The 25,645-nt window shown below is 42.5% G+C and overlaps 1 protein-coding gene across 4 annotated transcripts in view; it reads right to left on the bottom strand.

Moving 5' to 3' along the window:
* Positions 1–1,085: 1,085 nt before the first annotated feature.
* The window catches only part of XDH (xanthine dehydrogenase), a 77,639-nt gene continuing 53,079 nt past the window's right edge, over positions 1,086–25,645 (bottom strand). For 2 of the 4 annotated variants that reach the window (XM_017501935.2, XM_037729019.1), the window contains 12 exons: positions 16,767–16,958; positions 16,424–16,569; positions 15,579–15,660; positions 14,950–15,045; positions 14,223–14,351; positions 13,469–13,543; positions 11,385–11,437; positions 9,115–9,229; positions 7,957–8,022; positions 6,169–6,357; positions 4,322–4,498; positions 1,086–2,740 (listed from right to left, as the gene is read on the bottom strand). In XM_017501935.2, coding sequence (XP_017357424.1) covers positions 2,690–2,740; positions 4,322–4,498; positions 6,169–6,357; positions 7,957–8,022; positions 9,115–9,229; positions 11,385–11,437; positions 13,469–13,543; positions 14,223–14,351; positions 14,950–15,045; positions 15,579–15,660; positions 16,424–16,569; positions 16,767–16,958 — 1,371 coding nt within the window. In that variant the 3' untranslated portion in view covers positions 1,086–2,689. Of the gene's footprint in view, positions 2,741–4,321; positions 4,499–5,678; positions 5,920–6,168; positions 6,358–7,956; positions 8,023–9,114; positions 9,230–11,384; positions 11,438–13,468; positions 13,544–14,222; positions 14,352–14,949; positions 15,046–15,578; positions 15,661–16,423; positions 16,570–16,766; positions 16,959–25,645 lie in introns of those variants that run through there. The other 2 variants (XM_037729018.1, XM_017501937.2) reach the window with 2 other exon arrangements.

Genomic DNA, 25,645 nt, shown 5'->3' with positions numbered 1-25,645 from the left:
CAGGGAACTGCCCACTGGTTGTAGTGGGCACTTAGGAGTAAATGTCTCTGAGTAAGCCCTCAGCATGGCAGAGGTAGGACCACTCCTTCATGTGGTTATAGGGATTAAAGGACCTACCTTGTAAAACCACTGGGAGGAGAAAGATTAAATGAGATCCTGTAGGTAAAGCATTTACCTTCTCCCCTGACAAGCTGCAGATATTCCAAAAATAAGAATTGCCTTCCTCCCTGCAAGCCATTCATCTGGAGCTCAGACTCCCTCCCACAGCTGACCCATGTCTTTGGAGAGCTCCTCTGAGACTTTTGTCAGTCTAAAACCCTAAGGCAGCTTTGAATTCAGCTCTTGGAGAAGCCTCGGAGGATGTCTGGTGTACGCAGAGATCCTAAATCAGTACCTAGTAGTTAACAGATGCAACCCTGCTGGGCCATCTGGAGAATATGCCTCTTGTTCGATCTTCTGCTGCCCTCTGCAGGTTCCCGGCCATACTGCAGGCAGTGTTGACTGCGTTCCTTGTGCAACACCAAAAAGACCAAGGCGTCTCACAGTAGAGACTCAAGGAAACTTAAGACTAAGACAATAGGGCAAGGCAAAGTGTCTGAGGCGGATGATGCCTCTGAAGAACACAATGATTTCTAGTTCACAAAGCACTTGCTTGTTGGATTTTCATGACCTCTCTACTCTCACCTTGGTACCTAAGCACAGAAGGGAATTCTGAGTCATTGCTTAGCCCCAACAGTTTCACTAATAATAAGTGACAGGTCTCAGGCCCTGCCCCAGAACATCCCCCAGAACATCCCTGAAAATCATCTGAAATTGACCTGGAGACCTGGATCTCAGTGTAAATACTCTTAGTTTGTAAAGCTCTTCTACCTTGACTGTGTTATAAAACAGTAAGCATATCTGGGATACTCTGGAGAAGGGAATTTTGTAAGAAAGTGTGTGTGAGAGAGAGACAGAGAGAGAGAGAGAGAGAGTGTGTGTGTGTGTGTGTGTGTGTGTGTTTTCAAGAAACGAAGGCTGGCCAAGATACTGAAGATACTAGCATTTGGTGTGATGATAATTAATAATCATTTTTCACATGCCAACCAGCTGACAGTTTCATTTATTAGTGGCATCAAGTGCCAGTCCAACCATATCATTTCCATTATTTTCCCTCCATAGCCAGAGCCACAGATTCTGTCTGGCTGAAGGTTGGATTTATTTAGCGAAGGCATGCTATGGTGACACATCGTCCACCCAGCACTATGTAGGGATTAAATCACCTGTCGGAGTAATGAAAGAGACGTTTGTTCTTCTCCTGTTCTCTTTGCCAACCTCAGAAACTTGAGGGGATCTAAGCAGAGTTCATTAGACCAGGTTTCATATAATAGTAGGAAAACCAAGCCTTAGATAACTGCAGATCGCTTATGTAACTGGAGTTTTCAGGTCACATATTTATAGGCTTTTAGAGCAGAAGATGTGAGACAACACTTTACTGCAATCCCTATGTTTGCAGTCAAATGGATCACAGGAAGGGGAAATGACAGTCCAAGGTCTCAAAGTAGAGACAGAAGAGACAGAGCTGGAATGAGGACCCAGGCTTCTTGGCTCTTCTACCTCTGGTTGATCTTGATTTTGATAGCAGCATTTCTTTTTTTCTTTTTTCTTTTTTTTTTCTTCAGAGGCAAGATATTGCTCAGTCACTCAGGCAGGAGTGCAGTGGTGGAATCATAGCACTTGGCAGCCTCCACCTCCTGAGCTCAAATGATCTCTCCACCTCAGCCTCCCAAGTAGTTGGGGCTACTAGGTATGCACTACCAAGATCAACTAATTAAAAAAAAATTTTAAGACATTATCTCTCTGTGTTGCTCAGGTTGGTCTCAAACTGCTGGGCTCAAGCAATTCTCCTGTCTCAGCCTCCCAAATTGCTGCGATTACAGGTGTGAGCCACCATGCCAGGCCTGATAGCATCATTTTCAAGTGGAAATTACTTTGGCTTCAAATGTAAAGATTAAACATTATCTTTTTTTGTAAATACTCAAAGAGGAAGGGAAAAAAATCTAGAACATTGTAGGTGCTCAATAATTGAGTTGGTTGGATTTTTGTGTTATAGAGTAATCTTGCTTTATGCAGATTTACAAAGCTAGATATAATTAACCTTGAATTTGTTTCATTCTTTATTTTAATGATTCAAAGATGGTTAGAGGTTTTAATCTTGCCCCACTGCCTCATTGCAAAATTTGAGTATAGATTCAAGGTTATGCTTTGCTGTTCATTGATTTGAAGGCAAGGCTTTCAGAGGAAGGCACACGATTTAAAGTTACTTTGGTTTAAGCTACTGGAGGTTTGTGGGAATCCTCTTCAAAGGACACACACCATCAGAACTTGAGGTATACAGGCTGTCCACTAAATGGGGAATAGGACAAACCCTTTCTGACCCTATTCCAAGTACATGATTTAAAAAGACAGAAAATGATCCTAACTGCATATTCACCATCTAGGCCTAAGAGTTTTGAATTTGCTTCTCATTATGTTTGCAAATTACATTTTTGATCAAAATCTTCCAATGCATTCACTTGTCTTCCAAATTCCATCCTGATGAATCACAGCTCTTTCTGTGACTTTTATAGATCCATATTCTGTGGTGTGTTTCTCCTGCTCCATGGAAGCCCAAATGCAGCACAAGAAGACTCTGCTGGGGACTCTGTCTTCAGACCCTCACAGACCAGGGTTTGCAGTTTTCTGGTACACCAGTGACACACTAGGAAGAAATGACAGTGTTCTCATTACCAGGGTTTGCTGATCATGCTCCTCCACTCTCCTGCCTACATCACCTCCCACCACTGCCAACCACCATCCCAAGCCCAAGCACCACTCCGCAGGCCCAGCCATGGAGAATGCCCCAGGGCAGGATTCCTTAATTTCCTAGTCACTCATTTATTATCATTGAGCACTTTCCATGTGGCAGGTATTCTAGAAGGCTTTGGAAGTATGGTGATGAACAATACAGATGTGATCCCTTTTGAAAACTAATGGTCCTTAAAAAGTTCATAGAATCAGCTGCTCATGCAAATGCATAGCAAGAGTTTTTAAATTGCTGGTATATTGTAATATAGAAAAGCATCTTTGTTTTAGGTCTGGGGCCACAGAGAGGTTACTAAAATGATGGAGATCTGCATCAGGCTGTTTGCAAAGAGCTCACCTTATAACCTGTGGGAGCTTACTGGGAGTCATGCAGCCTCAGTCCGCTCAAGGAAATGGTGTTTGGGTGATTGTCAGCATTGGGAGCCATGGTGGGAAGGATCTGAACTGTGGGTAGGTTGCTGCACAGCTGTGGGCATCTTCACTGCCTGGGAGTGCCACACAGTCTGTGTAGTTCTCAATTCATAGCTAAAGCTCTTGGGGACCCACATGCCTCCTTCATCTGCTGTGCTGAAGTCTGGAGATTTGCCTGCCCCTGGGGCTTTCCTGTGCCCTCCCTACTCGGGGCCATGTGTACCCACTTTACCTCTAAATCCAAAAGACTTTTTGAATTTTAAAAAGAGGAAGCCCAACCTGAGTATCAGGAATAATCCAGTCCTGCTAACCACAGAGGTTGCAGTTGCAAAGCAATTAAAGCCATGGTTCAGAGCCCACTTCAGCATCACTCAGAGGGCAAGCCGGTTCTGAGATCCCCATGGTGGAAGCAATCATCCTAGCAAAGTCTTCTTTTGCCAGGCATTGCTAACTACAAGCATCACATAGATGCTTCTTAAAGTGATTCCAATGACTATGGAATTCTACTACTTTCTGCCACATACACCTTCCAGACAGTAATCAATCACCCTATAATGCAATCATCTGGTTTCCCAACGTTGCAAAGTCCTCAAGGACACCTGTGTGTCTCCAGTATCAGAATGGTACACAATAATCACAGGACAAATGTGGTTGGTCTAATTAATTGTTTCCCCTTTTTCCCTCCATCCCCCTAATATTCATACAGTGTCCTTAACATCAATTTTTAAAATGCTAGCAACTGACACTAAAGATTAGGCTCTCTGGAGTTTCGTCCATCACCCTTATCTAGATGGAAAATAATAAAATCTGTGAGTTATGACTGTGCACCACGCATTCCTCCCATCTCTAAGGAGGAGGCCCAGCTACAAGCTACAGCTTTAAGGAGGTTTCTCATAATTCTCTCGCAAGTTCGAGTGTGTGCTTCGTACTGCGCACAGTGAAGGGTGGCCATTGATGCAAGGCTTCCCAGTTAAGAGAGAGCCCACAACCTGTCCTCTGTGCAGGAACTTCCCTGTGGTTTTCCAGCCTATCCCTGGACTGAGTGGAAGCTTGAGGGGCATCATACCAGGGTGGTGAACTTGTCCACGCAGGCATTGCGGATCTTCTCCGGGGTGGCAGGGCTGTCTAGCCGGAAGAGTTCCTTCATGTTATTACCTGTGTGCTGTGCTCGAGCTGCACGGATGGCATCTTTGATGGCAAAGAAGATGGAAGCAGCCAGGAATAGGGGCGGCTCTCCAACAGCCTGAACACAGACAGGGCACAGGGCTGGGGCTCAGGCAGGCAGCCCAGCCTCCACATCATCACCATGTGGACCTAGGAGGCCAGGCAGTGAGCTCTGCACCAGGAGGGCTGGTGGCACCAGGAAAGCACTGACAGGGCCACACTAAATATGGCAGGAAGGCACAGTCAGAATTGATCAGGGGCTGAGAACAATCTAGCTAGTACATGGTTGAACCTCACGGGCAAATTTCTTTGAACACTCATTGTGTAATTTTCTCTGATGACACCATGCAAATATAATGTACCATGTAAAGTTATACTCAATAATTGTATTTTACAGACCCCAAAATCTGACATAAGTTTTAACCTTTTCCTCACAGTCACTAGCCGAGGAGGTATAGTCTACCTGCAACTCTAATGCCAACATTTACTGGCACCCATAGTCATATTTACAGCATCCGCAGGAATTATGGGCATAATAACAAACAAGAATTAAAACACCTTCTAGCATAGGTTGGTTTTTCTACCCCCAAAGTATAGATCAGAAACCACCTATATCAGAATCACTGAAGATAGTTGCTAAAAATGCATGTTCTAGGGCCCTAAGCCACACCTATTGGAGCAAAATGTCTGGGTGTGGGGCTAAGAAGTGCATTTTTATCATGAGCCCCAGTAATTCCCAAGCATGGTAAAGTATGACAGTCAATGGCAAGGGTCACAATATGTCCCAGCTTCCCCTGCCCCCTACAGTAAAGTCAACCACAAGAGGAGCAAATGGCTGTTTCTTTGGTTACCAGGGATTAGCTGCCCTCCTGCTTCAACCTAGGACTGTATCCATCAGCTAAGCCAATTTTCAACCATTTATTCGTACTTATTGGAGATAGGAAAGAAATAGAGGACACTTATTCACAATCCTCCAGGTATCGGACCAAGTCTTTTTTTTTTTTTTTTTTTTTTTTGAGACAGAGTCCCACTCTGTTGCCCAGGCTAGGGTGGGTGCAGTGGTGTGATCTCAGCTCTGCAACTTCTGCCTCCCAGGTTCAAAAGATTCTTGTGCTCAGCCTCCTGAGTAGTTGAGATTACAGGCACGACCCACCATGCCCAGCTAATTTTTTAAATTTTTAGTAGAGATGGGGTTTTGCCACATTGCCCAGGCTGATCTCGAGCTCCTGAGATCAGGCAATCCACCCACCTTGGCCTCCCAAAGTGCGTGAGCCACTGCAACCAGCCTGATTGTCTTAAGGTCGAATATTGGCAACTGAAGGAGGTTAAAGGGTGTGTATGAAGCTGCTACCCCATCTGCAGTGAATGTGCTGATTTTCCTTGGACTACAGCAATGCCGTACCTGTAAAATCATCTCTTAGGATCAAGCACCAGTGATGTGCGCCTGAGATAGGGGTGTGGCCCAGGATTTGAATGACAAGGCTTGATGAAGGAATCCCTCTAAATTCACCCAAAGAAGCAGGCTTCAGACCACACTAAGGCTCTGTCCTCAACCCAATTCAACTGTTCTCAAGCAGGACTGCCCAACTTTCCCACTGCCCCTACCCAGGTCAGTGTCAAACCATCTTCCCTCCTCAAGATATGCCCTTTGAAGGCCCACCAGGTGGGTCACTGAGGCCTCTCCTCACCCACTGGGGCCTCCCCCAGGGCAGATCAGAAGAAGACAACACAGAGCCAGAGCAATGGTACCTTGGATGCATAGATGGCCTTTTTGTTGGGGCAGTTGCGGAGCAGGGACACCCTGAACTCAATGGGGATGCTGCCAAATGCAGGGATCTTGTAGGTGCCAGGGCCACGGGTATGCAGGCTCCCCTCAGGGGAGTAGTGTAGCTCCTCTAGGGTGAAGAGGCCAAGGCCCTGGACAAATGCCCCTTCCACCTGCAGGATGGTTGGAGAACATGGTTACCCTGCCTCCCTCTTCCCTAAGGACAAATACCACTTGCCACAAAGGACAGACACAAAGCCCCACCTGTAGTGCAGCCTGGAATGTAGCTAAAACAGCCCTCTATTTCTTACCTGGCTCCTGCCGCAGCCCTGGGATAACCTATCTGGACTTCTGCCAGGCTTTGGCTCAGGCAGAGCAAAGACATTAACACTGAAGGTCACCTGCTGCAGTGCAGATGGAGATGTTCCTTCCACGTTGCTGCTACTAGGGAAATGGTGAGCCTAAGCTAAGAAGCAAGCTCACAGGAGGATGTATTTGATAGTAGATTCTTTGAGGCTTCCCTCCATTGTGAACTCCCACCCCTGTCTGTCTCTGGGAGAAAGTGCCCCCACTGCAGCTCAGCTTACAGGTCTCTTCTAGGATAACTGCCATGCTAGACTGGCCCACACATCAGCTCTCCCATTCCCCTGCTCAGAAGAGTGACATGGGGCACTATCGTACCTCAGTGAGCATTCAGAAAAGAAACCGGCTGGCAATCACCTTTGGGTCTGCGGTGCCTGACTCGGTGTCTAGCCACAGTAGGGGACCATAAGTGTTTGTTCAATGAATTAATGAACAGATTGACTAATAGCCAGATTTTTGTATATTCGGTAATTGTCCGTTTGTGAGAAGTACAATTTGTATTTTCTACCAGATGCTCAGTCTTAAATTCTTGATTTCTCCTCTGTTTTCTCCCATTTCACCTGTTCTTTATTTTATTTTATTTTTTGAGACTGAGTCTTGCTCTATCACCCCAGGCTGGAGTGCAGTGGTGCGATCTCTGCTCACTGCAACCTCTGCCTCCCTGGTTCAAGCAATTCTCTTACCTCAGCCTCCCAAGTAGCTGGGATTACAGGCGCCCACCACCACAGCAGCTAATTTTTTTTTATTTTTGGTAGAGATGGAGTTTCGCCATGTTGTGTCCAGGCTGGTCTTGAACTCCTGACCTCAGATGATCATCCACCCACCTCAGCCTCCCAAAGTGCTAGGATTGCAGGTGTGAGCCACAGCACCCAGCCTTATTTCACCTATTATTCCCAATAATTCCATATTCTCCTAAAGTGATTTTCTCTGGGACCTCCCTTTACTACTTCTGCTTAAGCCTTATGTGTTTTGCTCCCAGGACCTTTCACCACTCCATGTTCAGCAGCATCTACTTCCTGGGGTACAAAAGCTGTCCTGGGTAGAAGAGGAATGAGAAGACAAAAAACTCTTCTGACCTCAGGCCCCACTGTCTGGGCATTGATCCCAAACTCAGTCTCCATTCTAAAATGTGCTTGCTCTCAAATTGGGAGTGTGCACATGTCCACATGTGCATGCCATGTTTCCCCATTCCTCAGCTTGTTCTTTGTTAACTCATAGGCATCTGCTTCCCAGGTTAACTCATATGAATCTGCTTTCTGCCTTGAGAGTTGGTTGAATCTAAATTCTACTTTTGGGGCTACTCCCTAGTTTCCACATTTTAGTCTATTTGAAGACAACCTTGGACAAGATGGAGGGGACTGGGGTGCATTTGTCCGAGTCTGTCACCACCCTGGTCCCCTGAGCCTCACCTGTCCAATATCAATGGCAGGGTTTAGACTGGAGCCAACATCCATGACAATATCTGTGCGGAGGTTCTAGAGTAGACAGCAAAACACAAGCAGTTAGAGAAGAAAAAGATGTTTGGAATATGACAGGTGAGTCATGGTTACCCTCAGACTACAAGTGTCAACCAGAGTACATTTCCAAGCAGAAAGCCCTGGGTATGCTCAGGCAGAAGCGCTAATGTTCCTACCAGATCTCTGCTGCCACCATCACTGCTGAAGTCTGAGTTTGTAGCAGCTGGGCAGGGGATGGGGAGCAGCAACGATCTCTCAGTAACTGCACACACATTCATATGTGAGTCGTCAGACAGTGTCCCAGAAACCTGGGGCTTTGAATCTGAGTCTGGGTAGATCATGTACAAAAGAGTCAATATACTATGCTCCGGGCCGGGCACGGTGGCTCAAGCCTGTAATCCCAGCACTTTGGGAGGCCGAGGCGGGTGGATCACGAGGTCAAGAGATCGAGACCATCCTGGTCAACATGGTGAAACCCCGTCTCTACTAAAACTACAAAAAATTAGCTGGGCATGGTGGCGCGTGCCTGTAATCCCAGCTACTCAGGAGGCTGAGGCAGGAGAATTGCCTGAACCGAGGAGGCGGAGGTTGCGGTGAGCCGAGATTGTGCCATTGCACTCCAACCTGGGTAACATGAGTGAAACTCCGTCTCAAAAAAAAAAAAAAAAAAAAAATACTATGTTCCATGGGCAAAATCCAACTCGCCCCTATGTTTCTATGGCCTGTAGGCTAATAACTAAATTATTAAATAACTATAAAAATAAAGGGAAGAATATTTTGTGACAAGTAAAAATTATATGAAATTCAATTCAAATTCAAATTTCAGTGTCTATAGATCATATTTTACTGGAACACGGTCACACTTACCTGTTTACAAACCGTCTATGGCTGCTGTCACACTTCAGTGGTAGAGTTCAGTAGCTGAGGCAGAGACTGTATGGCCCACAAAACCTAAAATACTCTGTGGCCCTTTATAGGATGTTTTCCTCTCCTTAACATAAGGCATTGTTTTTCTAACCAGAAAGTTCCTCTCTATCAGGTCTTGGTATTACAACTTAGTTGTTTCTCTTCTCTTTCCCACTAAGTATGAAAGTTTTGCAGACTTCTTACCTTATGATCTCCTGTTAAGCAGTCAATTTCTACTTCAGAGCAAGCCACCCCATAGGTGAAGTAGTGGAAGGGGTTCCCTGAGTTAGTCTCAAAGCTGTAGCCCAGATTGGGTGTCCTGGGAGAGAGGAGATACTGCGTGTGTATTAACATGAACACACTCCCTTCTCTATGCACACACAGCTTGACCCACAAAATCTTTAAACCCTACAAGTTTTTGCATTCAGCTGTTTTCCAAAAAAGTCCATGTGTTTTGAGCCATTTGAACCTGTTAATGAAACCCAGGTGATCCAGAGCATTTTGTCTCTGGGCTCTCCCCCATTTTGCCAATAGCCGTTCTGTCCTCATTCTGTACAGCCTAGCAGTGTTTAGTACCATGTTGGCCTCCGCACAGCATAAACAGAGGTGATAGATCTGTCTGGGCTCACAAAAGACATGAAAGTCACACTTCAAAGATGTACTGAATTAGAATCCAAGGTCTTCAGGACAGAAGGTTCTGCCTGTGGTGGCTCTTAGACTATTCACACAAGTCCACCTGCTCACCTTCTCAAGGTGAAAGCTAACAAGATCAGGATCTCATGCTAACCTGGGTTCACCTTTAAGCAGCCACTCCCCACCTGCGGGTCCCTTTGAAAGTTCAACAAACAATTTGAGGGAAATGATACTAATAGAAACAAATGCTCCCTTATATATTTTAAAAATTTTCAATCTGAAGCACCTTATACAACTCCACTTTTGCATAAGTCATACAAATGTAAGTGTGTATCTATGCATTTGTGCATGTGTATTCACACACCTACAGTTTATGGTACACTGACTCTATGTTATTCTATACACTACACAGGAATAACATGAGCTGATACAACCATATCTGCACAAAAACAAAATCAATATGGGGCTGAGGGAAAAGGCTTCTCCCAGAAGAAACCACCACCAATGTCTTTGACCTCTGCCTTCACCATGCTCATCTGGGTTCACCTTTATAAAACCCTAGTTTCATGAACTCCAGAAATATAACAGAAATTTTTAAGAAAATGTGTTTATGTATGTGTAGGTCAGATATCAATAGCCTAGAAAGCATTATATAACTAATATATGGCTAATATGTATGTATGGATATTACACTGAATATATGTGTATTATACATATATATGTCTAAGACATATATGTATAAATATATATGGCAAAGAAATGTTTTATACATATATATGTCTAAGGCATATATATGTATAAACATATATATTCAGTGTAATATCTATACACATATATATATTAGCCATATGTATGTTCATATATATGGCATAGAAATGTTTTGTGGGTATATATGTTTACACATATATATACCTTATATATGTATATGTATGCCTTATAGATGTATAAACATATATATGCCTAATATATATGAACATATGAACATGTTCATATGAGCATACATATGTTCATATATATTCATATACATATGGCAAATAAATGTTTTATACAAAGAAATGTTTATACATATATATTTTGCATATATATATTCATACATTCAGATAAGATATTTTAAAGAAACATTGAATTATTTTCCAAATATATTGATCTGTGAAAGAAAAGGTCCTAAACTTCCCAGAGATGGCTAAAACATGATGACTGACAGTAAATACTATCATATCGTTTTACAACGCTAAGTCAGATGGGCAGGGTCTCTAGCTATTCATGCTGCTACTGAATTTAAAGTTGCAGAAGACATATACTCTCTTGAAAAATCTCCCTGTATTAATAAGTTTCCACTGTATGCTGCATTTTGTAACAAGACCACGTGCTCTAAATCCTCCTCTCGTATAAAAAGTATCCCACACACAGTACAAAGAAGCATTCATGGCTAACAGCAATGCCTAACTCATAACACCAGACAACCTCGTTTCTGCAGGAGAACACTGAAGGAGGAAAGGTTAGGTGACTGGCCCCAGTACGTCACAAATGAGGAAACAGGGGAACAGGTTCAGCAGGACCACTGACTTCCTCAGGCGAAATGGTGCACCCTGAGACCAGAACTAGAAGTCAGGTCTTCTGACACACAGCTGGTGCTTTTACTTCTCAGCATACGGCATGGCCATTCCACATATTTTGGAGCATCTTTAGACTGAAATTGCTGGAAGTCCGTTGAAGAGAGAAGAGTTTCAGTGGAGCTGCTCTCTCCTGACCACAGCCTGGCAGGATTCGGTGCTGGAGGGGACCAGTGGGCTTAGGATGACATCACACTATGAGCTGGGCAAGGACAGCACCATACTTACTTATAAAACCCAGTGGCAGACAAGCTCACTGTGTCCATATAGGCAGCTGTGACCTGAGGAGAGGAGATGGCTATCAGGCAGGGGAAGTGAGGTTTTCAGAAACCCTGATCCGCCCCAAGCTTTCAGGAGCTCACCTCCGCTGGAAGCCAATCAACTCATTTTACAAGTGACTCCCATCTCTATACCTTACCTCACATTCTCCCTGGCACCGTCTGCACCAGGTCCTCATTATCTGAAGCCTGGAACACTGCAGTCACCTCTTAACTGATCTTCCTGTCTCAAGTCGTCTCCCCAAGCCCAGCCGAGTGGCCATCTTAACATACCACACTGTGCATGTCACTCCCCTACTCGAGAGCTTTCCATGGCCCCTATTGCCTATAGAGCAAATGCCTGACATTAAGAAGCACAGTCTCTTTGGCCGTTTGTGCACACCATGGCCACCCAGCCACATTCAAGAGCTAAATCTCTCAGTTATTCCATGTCCCACGCCTCTGCACCTTGATTAATGTGGTTCCTCTTCTATAAATGAGCAAATCCTTTTCTTCCCTCAACAACTACTCGAACTTGCCTCTCCAGACCCCCCTCCTTGGTGATTTCTCCCTACTTGGCCATTGTAAAAGCATCTTGCTATAATGCTCATGTGATCCTTAACATGTTCACCTCACGCTTTTACAAACACTTTCCTGTTGATAAAACCATCCCTCCATCCTATTCCTTTGACTATATAATGTGCTTTTTTTGTTATCCCCAAACACTAGCACACACTCAGATTTAAGTTGTGCCTGATATATTTATGTCCTCATCATTAGCAGCCACCAAGCTCTTTTCTATGTCACTCACACTATTTAGCACTTTGCCTACATTATCTTACTTATATTCACTACAACCCCAGAAAACCTATGCTATTATTGGCTTCATTTTACAGATAAAACTAAGGCTTAGAGATAAAGACTTGGGCCTAAAATCTGCCCTAGTCATTTAACATAATGTGTGCGTGCATGTGAGTGAGTGTCCATGCATGCCTGTGTGTGTGTGTGTGTGTGTGCGTGCATGAATGTGTATGTATGTGTTGTTGACTGTGGCTCATTTATTGGGGTTATCTATTTACAAGGCACACTGGTCTACATGGCTGGTGGTTGAAGACAAAGCTCAGATCCACAGGTCAGATGCTAGAACATTGTTGTCAGGACTGTCGTTAAAAACATTTTATCTGCCTGATAAATCCACGCTAAAACCCAACTACCAAAATCAAGCTACATTCATGTGCTATCGGTACATGTGGTATGAAGAGGTCACAGGAGGCATAGTAAGATGAGTGAGTCTGAGAAAAACACTGTGTTTTCTGTGAATATACTGAGGAAGGTTTGTAGTGAGCTGGTTTATGTGTGGTCACATTTGATGTGTTACTCTTCTGCCCAGTTCTAGCACTCCAATACTGAGGAAGGGTGCGGAGCTGCCACTGATATTTCCACCTACTGGAGGGGCCACAGCCTCCCCCTGCGAGAGACTCCCTTGCAGCTTCCCTCTGAGGTGTCTGACATTCAGGCCACTGCTCTAGAAGTCAGAGAATTGGGCTCATTCGTATTATAGGTGCTGGTTCTGTCATTCCCCAAATCACAGGAATGACAGAAGTCCTTGGGTGATATTTTCTCCCCACGCTCTCACAGAGGGAATCTCAGTGGACCCAGACTCAAGAGTTGGAGATTTGAGGGAAACCAGGCTCATCTGGGACAAGCAGGGTGTGGAAGCCACTCCAGTGAACCAAGACAACCCAATGAGTCATGTTCAGCCGGCACCCATCCTCTCAGTTTCAGGCAGTGAAAACCCTGATCCCACAAGGCTGTCAAGATCCTGGATCAAAAACCTCCTTTAAATGACCTCCCTCAGCGATGAAAGCTATGAAGAAAGGAGCCCGGCCAGCAGGAGCATTTACTTTTCCTCTAAAATCACACAAATCACCTCAACTTCTCTCTGCTGTTCTGACTAGATCATTGTCTCCTATTGCTTATTTGGGGTCAGAACGGAGGCCCTGCTGTCAGTTTCCCTCTCCTTTGCAAAAGTGACTTGGATCAGCTCAGACTTACCCAGTCTTCCCAAGAGCCATTGGGATTCTTCTGCTTGTAGGGTTCCAGCCTTTTCAGGATGGTCTGACAAGCTGCCTAAAATAAACACCCCCCATGCCCCAGACACATCACTCCTCTGTATTCTGTACCCAGGCAAAACAGAAGGGCCCCAGAAAGGTTACCTCCAAGTAATGCTGTGCTCAGGGTGCTACTCGAACAGCCTTGCCACCCACTCCAGAATGATGGAGGCCCAGGGTGGAATCCACAGGACCTGGCCAACAGGGCCACCACTAGTCGCGGCTTGGAGAGTGCTTCCTGACCCAATTCTTAGGCTGACAGAGGGTGAAATGTTCGAGGGATCCCCAGGGAGGTGTCTTCTTCCCTCAAACTCCTTGTTCAAGTACATCCCCCAGATGGGAGAGGAGCAAGTGGGGCCAACCTGACTCTATAACCAAATTTTAGCTTCAATCCATTGTCCTGTGGCCAGTTCTGACCCCAGAGAGAATTTCCAGAAGCCTCTGTTTTCCCTCAGCATCTTCATCTCCCCATCCTGTACTCATCCTTCCTGGCTTTGAGGGCAGTGATTATGATTCTTGGGCCTCTCTTTTAGCTTGAGACTTGGAGAAACAGCATCCTCCTGGATAAGGGAGCCAGAGACCTGGCCAGAGCCAAAGAGCCTGCAAGGAACCCTTCTAGCTCCCACCCAGTGAGACTCTCTCCAGGCCCACAGCCCTAGGCTGGCCCTCTGCTCTGCGGGCTCCCAAAGGCTCCTTACGTAGATGGCCTGTCCATTGAGGTCAGCACTGGCAGAGGCAGCTGTGGGAGAGGTGTTGGGCACAGTGTTAGTGCTTGTCTCGCTGATATAAATCTTAGAGGTGGGGATTTTCAGAGCTCTGCTGGCCACCTGCAAAAAGAGAAGACATTGCCCTCTAGGGAAGGGGATATCATGGGGCTTGGCTGCCTTCTCCCCACGACAGGATTCACTTTCTCTGTTACAGGCAAGAAAACAATTTTGTAAGCTCTAATCCCATTGACTGGGATGTCCTCACACCTGGCTGAATTTGAAGGAGCACTTGATGGAGTGGTTTGGTTGGATAAAAAAAAATTATAAACTGACGAACAATGCCTTTTTAAACTAACACCGGCTTTTCACAAGATCCAATCTGGCCAGTCTCCATGCACCAAGCAGATGTGCTGAGTCTAATCCAGCTCATCGTCCTCGCTCCACTCTGAGGAGTCTTTGGAGTATGGGAAACTCATGACCTTTACACACACAGCGTGCCCACCTCACATGCTGAGAATGTTGGTAATAGCAATGTCCTCAAGTGTTACCTGGGCAAATCCTTTGCACAGATGAGGAAACTGAGTTCAAGTGGGGGAAAAGACTTGCCCAAGGCTACCCAGACCCCGGACCTGCTTCTGCTCTGGTAGGTCCCACTGCTCAATTTCTCACATCACTTCCCCTCACAACAGACACCACAGTGCCAGAGAGGGCTGCTCACCTGGACCATTTTGGTATGAAGACCTTGGCCCATCTCAGTCCCCCCATGGGTTAGCAGCACAGAGCCATCTGTGTACACATGAAGCAGGGCTCCTGCCTAGGGAAAGAGAAGGATGCCAGACACAAAATTCAGTAAATTCCAACTCAGTAAGATTTGGGACCAAAGGTATGGAGCCCGGGAACAAGAAAACCAGCAGCATTTTGGATGTAAATCTCAGACAAAAGTTACGGCAGTTAAATCTCATGATTTAATTATGTGACACTTCAGTGGTTTGCAGAAGGTTTTCATATGTTTCTCTCTGTGTGTTTCTTGTTCTCAAGGGAAGTAGGTCAAATATCTGTCCTCACTCTATAAGTGAAGAAATAGAACAAGAAAAACAGAGTATATCTCTCCAGTCCGATAGCAAGGAAAGGTAAGAACTAGAGGTTGATCCCAGATCTCTGAGTCTCACTGCCCATGACATACTGGACAAATAGGACTGTACAAGTTCAACTTTCATTTAAACAGCAAATAGTTCCTCCAGTAAGCCCTGCTGCCAGTGATAAGAAAATTTCCCTTGCAATACTGTAAACAAGGAGGAAATGGGGCCCCAGTCCAGGGAGATGGGCACAATTCTATAAAGCAATTACCTGATTCAGAAAAGGAAGTGTGAAGCTTATTCCAAACTTGGTGGGAATTATGCACAATCCTCTCTTTTTCCAACAATTCTCCCTGAAGAAAAAGGAACATTCCGATAGAACCTTCTCTACCGTATTGAGGTCAACAACATCTTTGGATCAAATCAAAACAGGACATCCTCGGGGTTACCCAGATGGTCCCATAATAATGGAACTATGCCTCAATAATGTAGACAAAAATGAGAGCGGTCAGCTGGTGCACAGCCTGTCCCAGGAGCCTTGACTTTAAAGTGTCAACACTCTTCTTCCCTGAGTACCACTTGTACTGGATCAGAGTGCCTCTGTGGTCTTGGACTGTCATCATCTCCAGGAGGCACTGCACCTCATTGACAAGAAGAAAGCCTTCTCTGTGCTTTATATTTAATTATCTGAGTAACTCTGCGAGGAAGACAGAGCCAGCACAATTATGCCCCCTTTTCAGATGAGGAAACTGAGGCCCAGGGAGATGTGGAGTGACTCCCAAATTCATATTTATAGATTAGTGTCAGAGGCAGGTGCATAACTGTGGTGTGTCAGTCCTGGGTCAGCGTTCTTTATAATATGGTGTGCCCAGAAGGTGTACAAATGTGTAAAGATGAACCACAAGTGACAGGCTATGACTCCGATTGCAGGCTGTGAGCCCACCTGCCCTGGGCTGGAGATGATTATAAGATCTTAAAGAGATGGCTATGAATGAGTTGGCAAAGCAGTCTCATAAGTTATCCATAGTATTATTAGCTTCCTATTTTGGGGTCAGCAGAAAGGCTGTAGGATATGAAACCCAGGAGAGCAACTGGACTCCTACTCCCAATGCTTACTTGTTGAACTTGTCAACCCCACTCTTCCGAGCATGATACTGAGAGCTTGCTAGGCATTCTTCCCAGCACCTGGACAAGTTGAAACCCTCAAGCTTCTGGTTGAAGTGTGTCAGGTCCCCTTCTTTGTACAGGTTTTTCCTCCGCACCTTCCCAAGGAGAGAGACACAGAGGCCTTGTTGGTGGCAAGAGACTGAGGCGGGACACAAGCTAAAGTTAACCTTTCAGCCCCCTCAGCAGCCCCTGCCTGTCATCTGCCCCCATGGGAGTTGCCCAACATACAAAGCCGCTCTCCCCACAAGTAGGCTAATCCACTCTGGCTTGTGCTACCAAATTCCCAGCTTACCTCCTCTGCAGGCAACCCACAGGTCACTGCGACTTCACTCATCCAATATTCAGCAATGAGCATCCCTTGGGGCCCCCCAAAGCCCCGGAAAGCCGTGTTGGAGGGCAGGTTGGTCTTGCACAGACGCCCAGTGCCCCGGATATTGGGGATTTTATAGCAGTTGTCCATGTGGAATAGAGCTCGTTCCATAATCTGAAGCAGAGGAAACAAGAGTGGGAGAGAACAGTGTGCTGATTTCACTGGCTCCTCAAAGTAGGGGCTTCGAGGACTGTATCCACTGCCTGCCTTTCCCTTCCACACTATAGCTGCTCATATTCAGCACAAGTTGTTTCTCCCCCGGGAGATTGCAGCAGCAGCTTTTTTGTTTTGTTGTTGTTTGTTTTTTGAGACAGAGTCTCACTCTGTTGCCAGGCTGGAGTGCAGTGGCGAGATCTCAGCTCACTGTAACCTCTGCCTCCCGTGTTCAAGCGATTCTCCCACCTCGGCCTTCGGAGTAGCTGGGACTACAGGCACCAGCCACCATGCCCAGCTACTTTTTGTATTTTTAATAGAAACGGGGTTTCACCATGTTGGCCAGGATGGTCTCGATCTCTTTACCTTGTGATCCGCCTGCCTCGGCCTCTCAGAGTGCTAGGATTACAGGCGTGAGCCACCGCGCCAGCCTGCAGCAGCATCTTTATTGACCTAGTCCCCTCATTCAGGCCCTCTATGGAGAAGCCCTTCCCAGAGCCTCTAGTTGGAACTAATCACTTGCCTCTTTTTGAAAATAGTTAACTTTTAAAAATTCACTGTTAATTAGTTTTTATTCCCATGAAACTTGTACTGCAAATAGTTTGAAGTGTCACATAAGTCATGGTATGAAAAATAGTAGCCTCTTCCACTTTCCTTCCTTGCAGTCTCCAGAAGCAACTACTCACAATTCTCACATAGCTTATCCTTCATTACTATTTAACGTTCACATCTCTAGATAATGTGGCTACATTGCTATGTCTTGACTTTTTTAGTTTTAGACTTTTATGTTGTCTTCCTTCAATGAAAAAGGAGAATTTTGTTTTGGTTTAGCCCACTCCCTCCAGCCCTCACCCCACCAGCTTCCTATTTCCCAGTATAGCTTTATTTTGATTGGATCAATAGTCAATTTAATATTATAACTCTGCAAACGTTACTTACAACTGAACCATGTAGTTACATTATAATTTCTTCTCTCTTGATAATATTTTTTTTACCCCAGAATTAATAATTGTCTTTATTTTGTATCTGCTTGTCTATGTACTTATTACTAATCCAACTTAAAGTTTTCCTCAATTCTAAAAATCTGCTCCTAATATATTTTCTCTTTTCCTTCCTGAGTCCTGCTTCCAACATGTTCAAGCACATTTGATTTTCTATCCTAGAGCCATCTGGCCTACTCCAGTTTAAATTGGCTGCCCACTAGATCTGCTTCAGCTGCTACCTAAGGATTTAAATATTAAATCTCACAGTAGGATCCAAAGGGGTAGAGGGATTCATCCCAGGGATTTCCTTCAACCTCTCTCCATACTGAATCTCCTGTTCCTGGATTCCATGCCTTTCCCTTTTAAAATTTTACTCCCTCATTTTGTTGGAGTATATCCTTTAGTATCTTCATAAGAAAGGGGTACACAAAGAGGAACATCTTTGACACCTTGCATATCTGAAATGTCTTTATTCTACTTTCACCTTTAATTGATGATTCAGCGGTATATAGAATCCTAATTTGGAAGTAACCTTGCCAGTTTTTCTCAGCAATTTGAAGGCATTTTACTAGTAAAGCCTAGTTTCCTACTATTGAGAAGTCCAGTCAACGCCTTCCTAATTCTTGAAAAGAGTTCTGTTTTTTTCTTCCTGAAAATTGCAAAATCTTCTCTTTGTCCTCAGGTTTCTAAATTTCACAATGTTACAACTTGGCATAGGTCCATTTTCTTTCATTGTGCTGGTTATTGAATGGGCTGTTTTAATCCTAAAATGTATGCCCATCAGTTTTGGAAAATTTTTTGAATTATTGATAGCTTCCCCCTCTCTGTTTTTTCCATTCTTTCTTTCTGAAATGTCTATAGTTTGGACCTCTTAAACTGATTCTCAAATTTTTTTGTATTTTCTCTCCTATTTTTTCATATTCTTTTCCATTTTTGGGAGATTTATCAAGTTTCTTTCAAGCTAATTTTTATCCTTTGACTGTTCCATTTTAATAACATTCTGTTCTTTCTTTAAGTTGTAATATCTCATCTTTCCGGAAAGATCAATGCAGCTTTCATTTTTCTGTTGTTTGTTTTATGTTGGTTTTAGCTTATTTCCCCTATGTGTACCCTCTTTCTCCCACAAGTTGCCCTATGTGACTTTGATAATTTCAGTCTTAGTCATCCTAGATAATTTTTCTGTCTCAATTAATTCTACTTTTGCTTTCCCTTAGTAATTTATCAACTCGTATTTCTTTTTCTTTCATCATCTATTTCCCTTGCCATATTGTGAAGTTTTTGAGGGCAAAAACAATGTTATATCCTTCTTTATGTAGCCCCGTGGGCACTTAATAAATATTTGCTGGATTGAATTAAAAATCTTGTAAGATGTCTAAGGACAAAGACTGTACGTTTTTCAACATAATTTTTGCCATACCAAAAAGCACGTCTTATACGTGATGAGAACACGAAATAACAACACTTCTTGTTTTGAACAGTTTTAGCCCTAGATCTGAAGTGTGCAGTTTCCTCACTGAGCCAATTAGGCGATCTCTGGCAGAGAAAAGTGGGATCCAAAGGGGTAAAGGGGAATGTAGGCTTTTCCTGAAAAGTTTAACTTACTTTTTAATTATTTATTTATTTATTAATTATTTTTTTAAGACAGAGTATAACTCTGTTGTCCAGGCTGGAGTGCAATGGTGTGATCTCAGTTCACTGCAACCTCTGCCTCCCAGTTTCCATTGATTCTCCTCCCTCAGCCTCCTGAGTAGCTGGAACTACAGGTGTGCACCACTGTACTGAGCTTATTTTTGTATTTTTAGTAGAGATGTGGTTTCACCATGTTGGTCAGGCTTGTTTCAAACTCCTGATCTCATGATCCACCCTCCTTGGCCTCCCAAAGTGCTGAGATTACAGGTGTGAGCCACCGCACCTGGCCTATTTATTTATTTACTTAAGAGATGGGTTTTTGCCATGTTGGCCAGGCTGGTCTTGAACTCCTGACTTCAAGTGATCTGTCTATCTCAGCTCCCAAAGTACTGGGATTATAGGCATAAGCCACCGTGCCCAGCTACCTCTTTTTCTTTTTAAACAAGAATCTATACATATGTAACTAGTATGGTTATAAAATTAAGATTTAAAAAACTGTGAAAAGTGGTATCACCAAGGTAAATTTGTTAATTCTCACAATTGACTTTATTTCACCCAAGTCCTCTAGTTATTTTTCTCAACAACTCAATATTCCAAAGTTCATCTGCCAAAGCTTCGACCACAATAATGAGGAGTGCATTAACTCCCACTTCTGATCTTACCCTGGTCATTTATAATGTGACTGGAGGAGCAACAACTGAGACTAAATATGAAAGCACACCATAATTACTGTTGACATTACTCATGGTTGTATCTTGTGAAAAACTCAGCATTAGTGTACAGTATGGAGACTTTCACTTCCATATTCCCACTAAGTACCACCAAAACTCTGGAATTCTATACATTTATTTAAAATCAGCCACAACAACAAGGTAAGAATACTCTGAAAAGTGGAGGAAAAAAAAAAGGCAGTCCCAGTAGGGACTTTGCAACCCAAGGAATGACATGATGGTGAGTTCCAAGGGTTTCCTTTCTGCCTCATATATCCCAGACTTGGGGCAGGAGCTGGCAATCCAGAAATGCCATTGGTGACAGAGACCAAAAAGCTCACTCTATTTCCCAAATCCTTTTATCTCTAGCCAGAAGACCAGGAAAAGGGCAGCCTAGCAAAACTGAACACTTTTAGATAATAAGTATCCCAACCAAACATCACAGAAAGAACAAAACTATAGCCTCATCCCTACTCACACCTGCAAAAGCTCAGTGGCAGCCTAGACTTTCACATTCATGAGGCTGTTATGAGATACTCCAACACTCCTGATGGGGTGGTGCCAGAGGAGGCCAGGTAGGGAGTTGAGACTTTCATTGCTGACGGCCAGTCATAAGGCTGTACCTACAGCCTGTGGAGTCCTTGGAGAACACATTGACTTCCTCACCCACCTAACAAAGACACACCACTCTTTCCTTCCATTCTGGTGGTGTCAGAAGAGGTCTAGTGAAGAGTCAAGACTTTTAGCACAAGCCAGTGGTAAAGAGGTCACCCACACCATGATGTCCATGGAGAACACGTGGAATGTAGATCTCCCACCTCTGCCCAGAAGTAAGAAGGAGTTGTTCCTACTCTGGGTATCAACAAAGGCCAAATGGAAGATCAAGATTTCTACCTCCACCTAGCAGTAATGAGGTGGCATCCACCACTGCTAGAGCAAGGTCAGAAAGAGCCAATTAAAATAGAAGGCTTAAATAAGATTCAAGGTCTCAGAACATCATCATCATCATCACCACCATCATCTGTACATTAATGATGGGTTTTTCCAAGTTTCAGTGAAAAATCACTTGTCATACCAAGTGACAGGAGGATCTCAAACTGAATAATAAAAGATAACCAATAGATGCCATCACTGAGGTGACAAAGATGTTAAAATTATCTGACAACAGTTTTAATGCAGCCATGAAAAAAAATGCCTCCAAGATCAATTATGACCACACTTGACACAAATAAAATGTACAAAGCTTCCAGAAATAAAAGATAGTCTCAGCAAAGACATAGAAGATATAAAGAAGAACCTAATGGGCCTTTAAGAATTGAAAATACAACCAAAATAAACAGTTTATTGCATGGATTCTGATTCAACAGCAGAAGAAGAGAGATAGGACATAGAAGAGAATCAGTGAATGGAAGAATGGAATAAGATACATTATCTAGTCTGAACTGTATTGAGATTATGGAATGAAAAAAAATAACAGTTTCAAGGACCTTTGGGACTATAACAAAAGCCCTTACATTCATGCCATTGGAGACCTGGAAGGAAAAGAGAAAAAGAGAAGAGCTTCAAAGTACTCAAAGCAATAATAACTGAAAAATTTCCAAGGTTTCAAGACCTATAAACTTACAGATTCAAGATGCTTAGTGATCTTGAAACAGGATAAGACTGAAGAAATCATTGATAAGTTGTATCATAATTAAACTCCTGAAAACTAAAGATTAAAAAAAATTTTTGAAAGCAGTCAGAGAATATGACAACTTACCTATGGGGTGGGGAGAGGGGTGGGGTTGGTGCTAATTAGAATGACAAAGGACTTCTCATCAGAAGCCATAGAGACCAGAACAAAGTGGCAGTTTTTCAGGTACTGAAAGAAATGAACTGTTAACTCAAAATTAATTGCCCAGTAAAATTATCCTTCAGGAACAAGGAAAAAAAATCAAGACATTCTCAGATGGAAAACTAAAAAAAATGTGTCCCCAGCAGACCCATAATAAAATAGTGACTAAAAGAAGTTCTAACCAGAAAGAAAAAGATAAAAGAAGGAACCTTGGAAAATTAGAAGGAAGAAAAAACACTGCAAGCAAAAACGGGTACAAGCAGTAACCTTTTCTTCTCACTTTTTAAAATTGTCTGATAGTTAAAACAAAAATTAAAATACTGTCTTTATGTGGTTCTAAATGGAAGTAAAGAAAATATTTAAAATAAAAATAACATAAATGGGAAAGGGCAGAATCATAAAGGGAGGTAAGTTTTTTATACTTCACAAAAACCAGTAAAATGAGAACTTCAGTAGACTGTGATAAGTTGTGTGTATATAACATAATACCTTGAGCAATGACTATAAAACTGTATAAGAGATACTTTTAAAAAGCACTGTAAATAAATCAAAATGGAATTCTAAAAAAATGTCGAAGTAAACCACAGCAAGGCATACAAAAGAATACAGAGAAATGAAAAGCTGATAGAACAAACAGAAAACAAAAAATAAAGTGGCAGACTTATGCCTCAACACATCAATAATTGTATTACATGTAAACAGTATAAATACAATTAAAAGAGATTAGCTTAATGTATTTAAAAACATGACCTAACTACATACTATCTTCTAGAAAAATCACTTCAAATATTATAATGTAAGCAAGTTGAACGTAGAAGGATGGAAAAAGATATACCATGCAAACATTAATCAAAAGAAAGCAAGCATGGTTTTATTAACATCAGATAAAGTAGACTTCAGAGCAAATACAATTATCAGATTCAGAGAGAGGGAGATTATATAATGATAAAAGTGTCAATCCTTCCAAAAGACAGCAATACTAACTGTGTCTGCCCCAAACAACAGAGCTGAAAAATACAGGAGGTAAAGATTGGTACAACTAAAAGGAGAAATAGAAAAATCCACAATTACAGTTGGAGATTTCATTGCTCCTCTTTCAAAATTGATAGAAAAAAAAATAGGCAGAAAATCAGGAAAGGTATAGAAGAACTCAATACCACCATTAAGATTTAGTGGATATTTATAGAACATTATACCAGTATTAAGAAAAAGAAATGCCTCCCCAAAGATATATTCGCTTTCTTTCTTTTTGGGGGGCGGTGGGGACAGTCTCACTCTGTCACCAGGGCTGGGTGCAGTGGCTCCACTGCACTCGGCTTCTGGTTCAAGCGATTCTCCTGTCTCAGCCTCTCCAGTAGCTGGAATTACAGGTGCCCGCCACTACACCCAGCTAATTTTTTGTATTTTTAGTAGAGACTGGGGATATATTCACTTTCCAATCATGGAACCTATAAATACCACCTTATATGGCAAAATATGTGATAAAGTTAAGGATCTGGAGAGAAGTAGCTTACCCTTAACTATTGGAGAGGGCCCTAAATGCAATCACATGTCGTTCAGGTAGACAAGAACAGACACACAGAGGAGAAGGGGATGGGAAGACAAAGACAGAGATTGGAACGATGCAACCACAAGTCAAGGAGTGCCCCCAGCCACCAGAAGCTGGAAAAGGCCAGGAATGGGTCCTTCCCTAGAGCTTCCAGAGGGAGTGTAGTCCTCCCAACGCCTTGATTTCAGATTTCTGGCCTCCAGAACTGTGAGAAAATACATGTTGATTATTTTAAGCCACCCAATTTGTGGTGATTTGTTGTAACAGCCACAGGAAACTAATACACAGCCCATCAACAGTAAAATACACATTCTGTTTAGGTATCCATGGAACTTCTATTGAAACAGACCATGTCCTGGGCCATGATATGAACCTCAACACATTTCAAAGAATTGAAATCATAAATAATGTGTTCTTTAACTAAAATCGAATGAAACTCGAAATCAATAGAAAGCCTCAGGACAGAAAGATAACAGGAAAATCTCTAAACTCTTGGAAACCAAACAGCATGTTTCTAAGTAATCAGGGATCGAAGAGAAAGTGTCAGGGAAATAAACAAACAAGCAGGCCAAAAATACAAGAAAAAAATGAAATACAACATACCAAAACTTATGGGACCTGTCTAAAATAGTGCTGAGGGGAAACTTTATAGCACTAAACTGAATGCATTAAAAAAGAGGAAAACATTCTCAGATAGTTATTTTAAACTTTAAGCTTTCAACTCAAGAACCTAGAAAAAAAGAAGCAAAATAAATCCAAAGCAAACAGAGTGAAGAGGGTAATGATAAGAGCCGAAATCAGAGAAATTGAAAACAAAAACAACAAAGAAAATCAATGAAACAAAAACCTCATTTTTTAAAAAAAGGAATAAAATTGGCAAACCTCTGGCAAGACAGAAAAACAAAGTGAAGCCACAAATTACCACTATCAGGATTGAAACAGGGGATATCACTACGGACCCTGAAGACATCAGAAAAGAAATAAGAACACACTATCAGTGATTCTACACACAAATATTTTTTGATAACTTAGACAAAATTAAATTGAACGCATGGAGATAAAGAGTGGAATGATGTTTACCAGAGGCTGGGTGGGGGTAGCAGGGACAGGGGATTAAAGTGGGGATGGTTAATGCATACAAAAATACAGTTAGAGAGAATGAGTAATATCTAGTATACGGTAGCACCACATGGTGACAATATGGCGTAATATTTTAAAATATATCATAATTTATTGCATATTTAAAAATAAACAAGAGTAAAATTGAAATGTTTCCTAACACAGAAAAATGATAAATTCTTGAGGTGATGGATACTTACACTACCCTGATTTGTTTATCCTGATAACATTGTATGCCTATATCAAAACATCATATATACCCTATAAATATATACAACTATTATGTACTCATAATAATTAAAAACAAAACATTTTTAAATGAACATCTCAAAATACAAAACTACCACTTCATTATAAGATAGATAATTTGAATAGTCTTAAAACTATTAAGGAAATTTAGTCAGTAGTTTTAAGGCTATCAGAAAAGAAGTCTCCAGGTCCAAACAATTTCACTGGAAAATTCTAACAAACATTTAAAGAAGAATTAACACCAATTCTACACAATCTGTTCTAGAATTAGAAGAGGAATTCTAACTCATGAAACTAGTGTTATCCTGACACCAAGCCCTAACCATGAGGGTATAATTTTAAAAGAAAAAACTACAGAGCAATATTTCTTATGAATATGGATGCAAGAATCCTTAACAAATTTTAGCAAATAAAAACCCACGATATATTAATTATACCATGACCAAGCTGGATTTATTTCAAGAACAGTGGTTGGTTCAGTCTTTAAAAAAAATTGATGAATACAATCCACCATATTAACAAGCTAAAGAAAAAAATCACATGATCATATCAATCAATGCAGAAAAAGCATTTGA

This window comes from Cebus imitator, unplaced genomic scaffold, assembly GCF_001604975.1.
Source record: "Cebus imitator isolate Cc_AM_T3 unplaced genomic scaffold, Cebus_imitator-1.0 Scaffold286, whole genome shotgun sequence".
Classification (NCBI taxonomy): Eukaryota; Metazoa; Chordata; class Mammalia; order Primates; family Cebidae; genus Cebus; species Cebus imitator.
The sequence above is the reverse complement of the archived record's forward strand: the minus strand, read 5'-3'. Positions and strand labels throughout refer to the sequence as shown.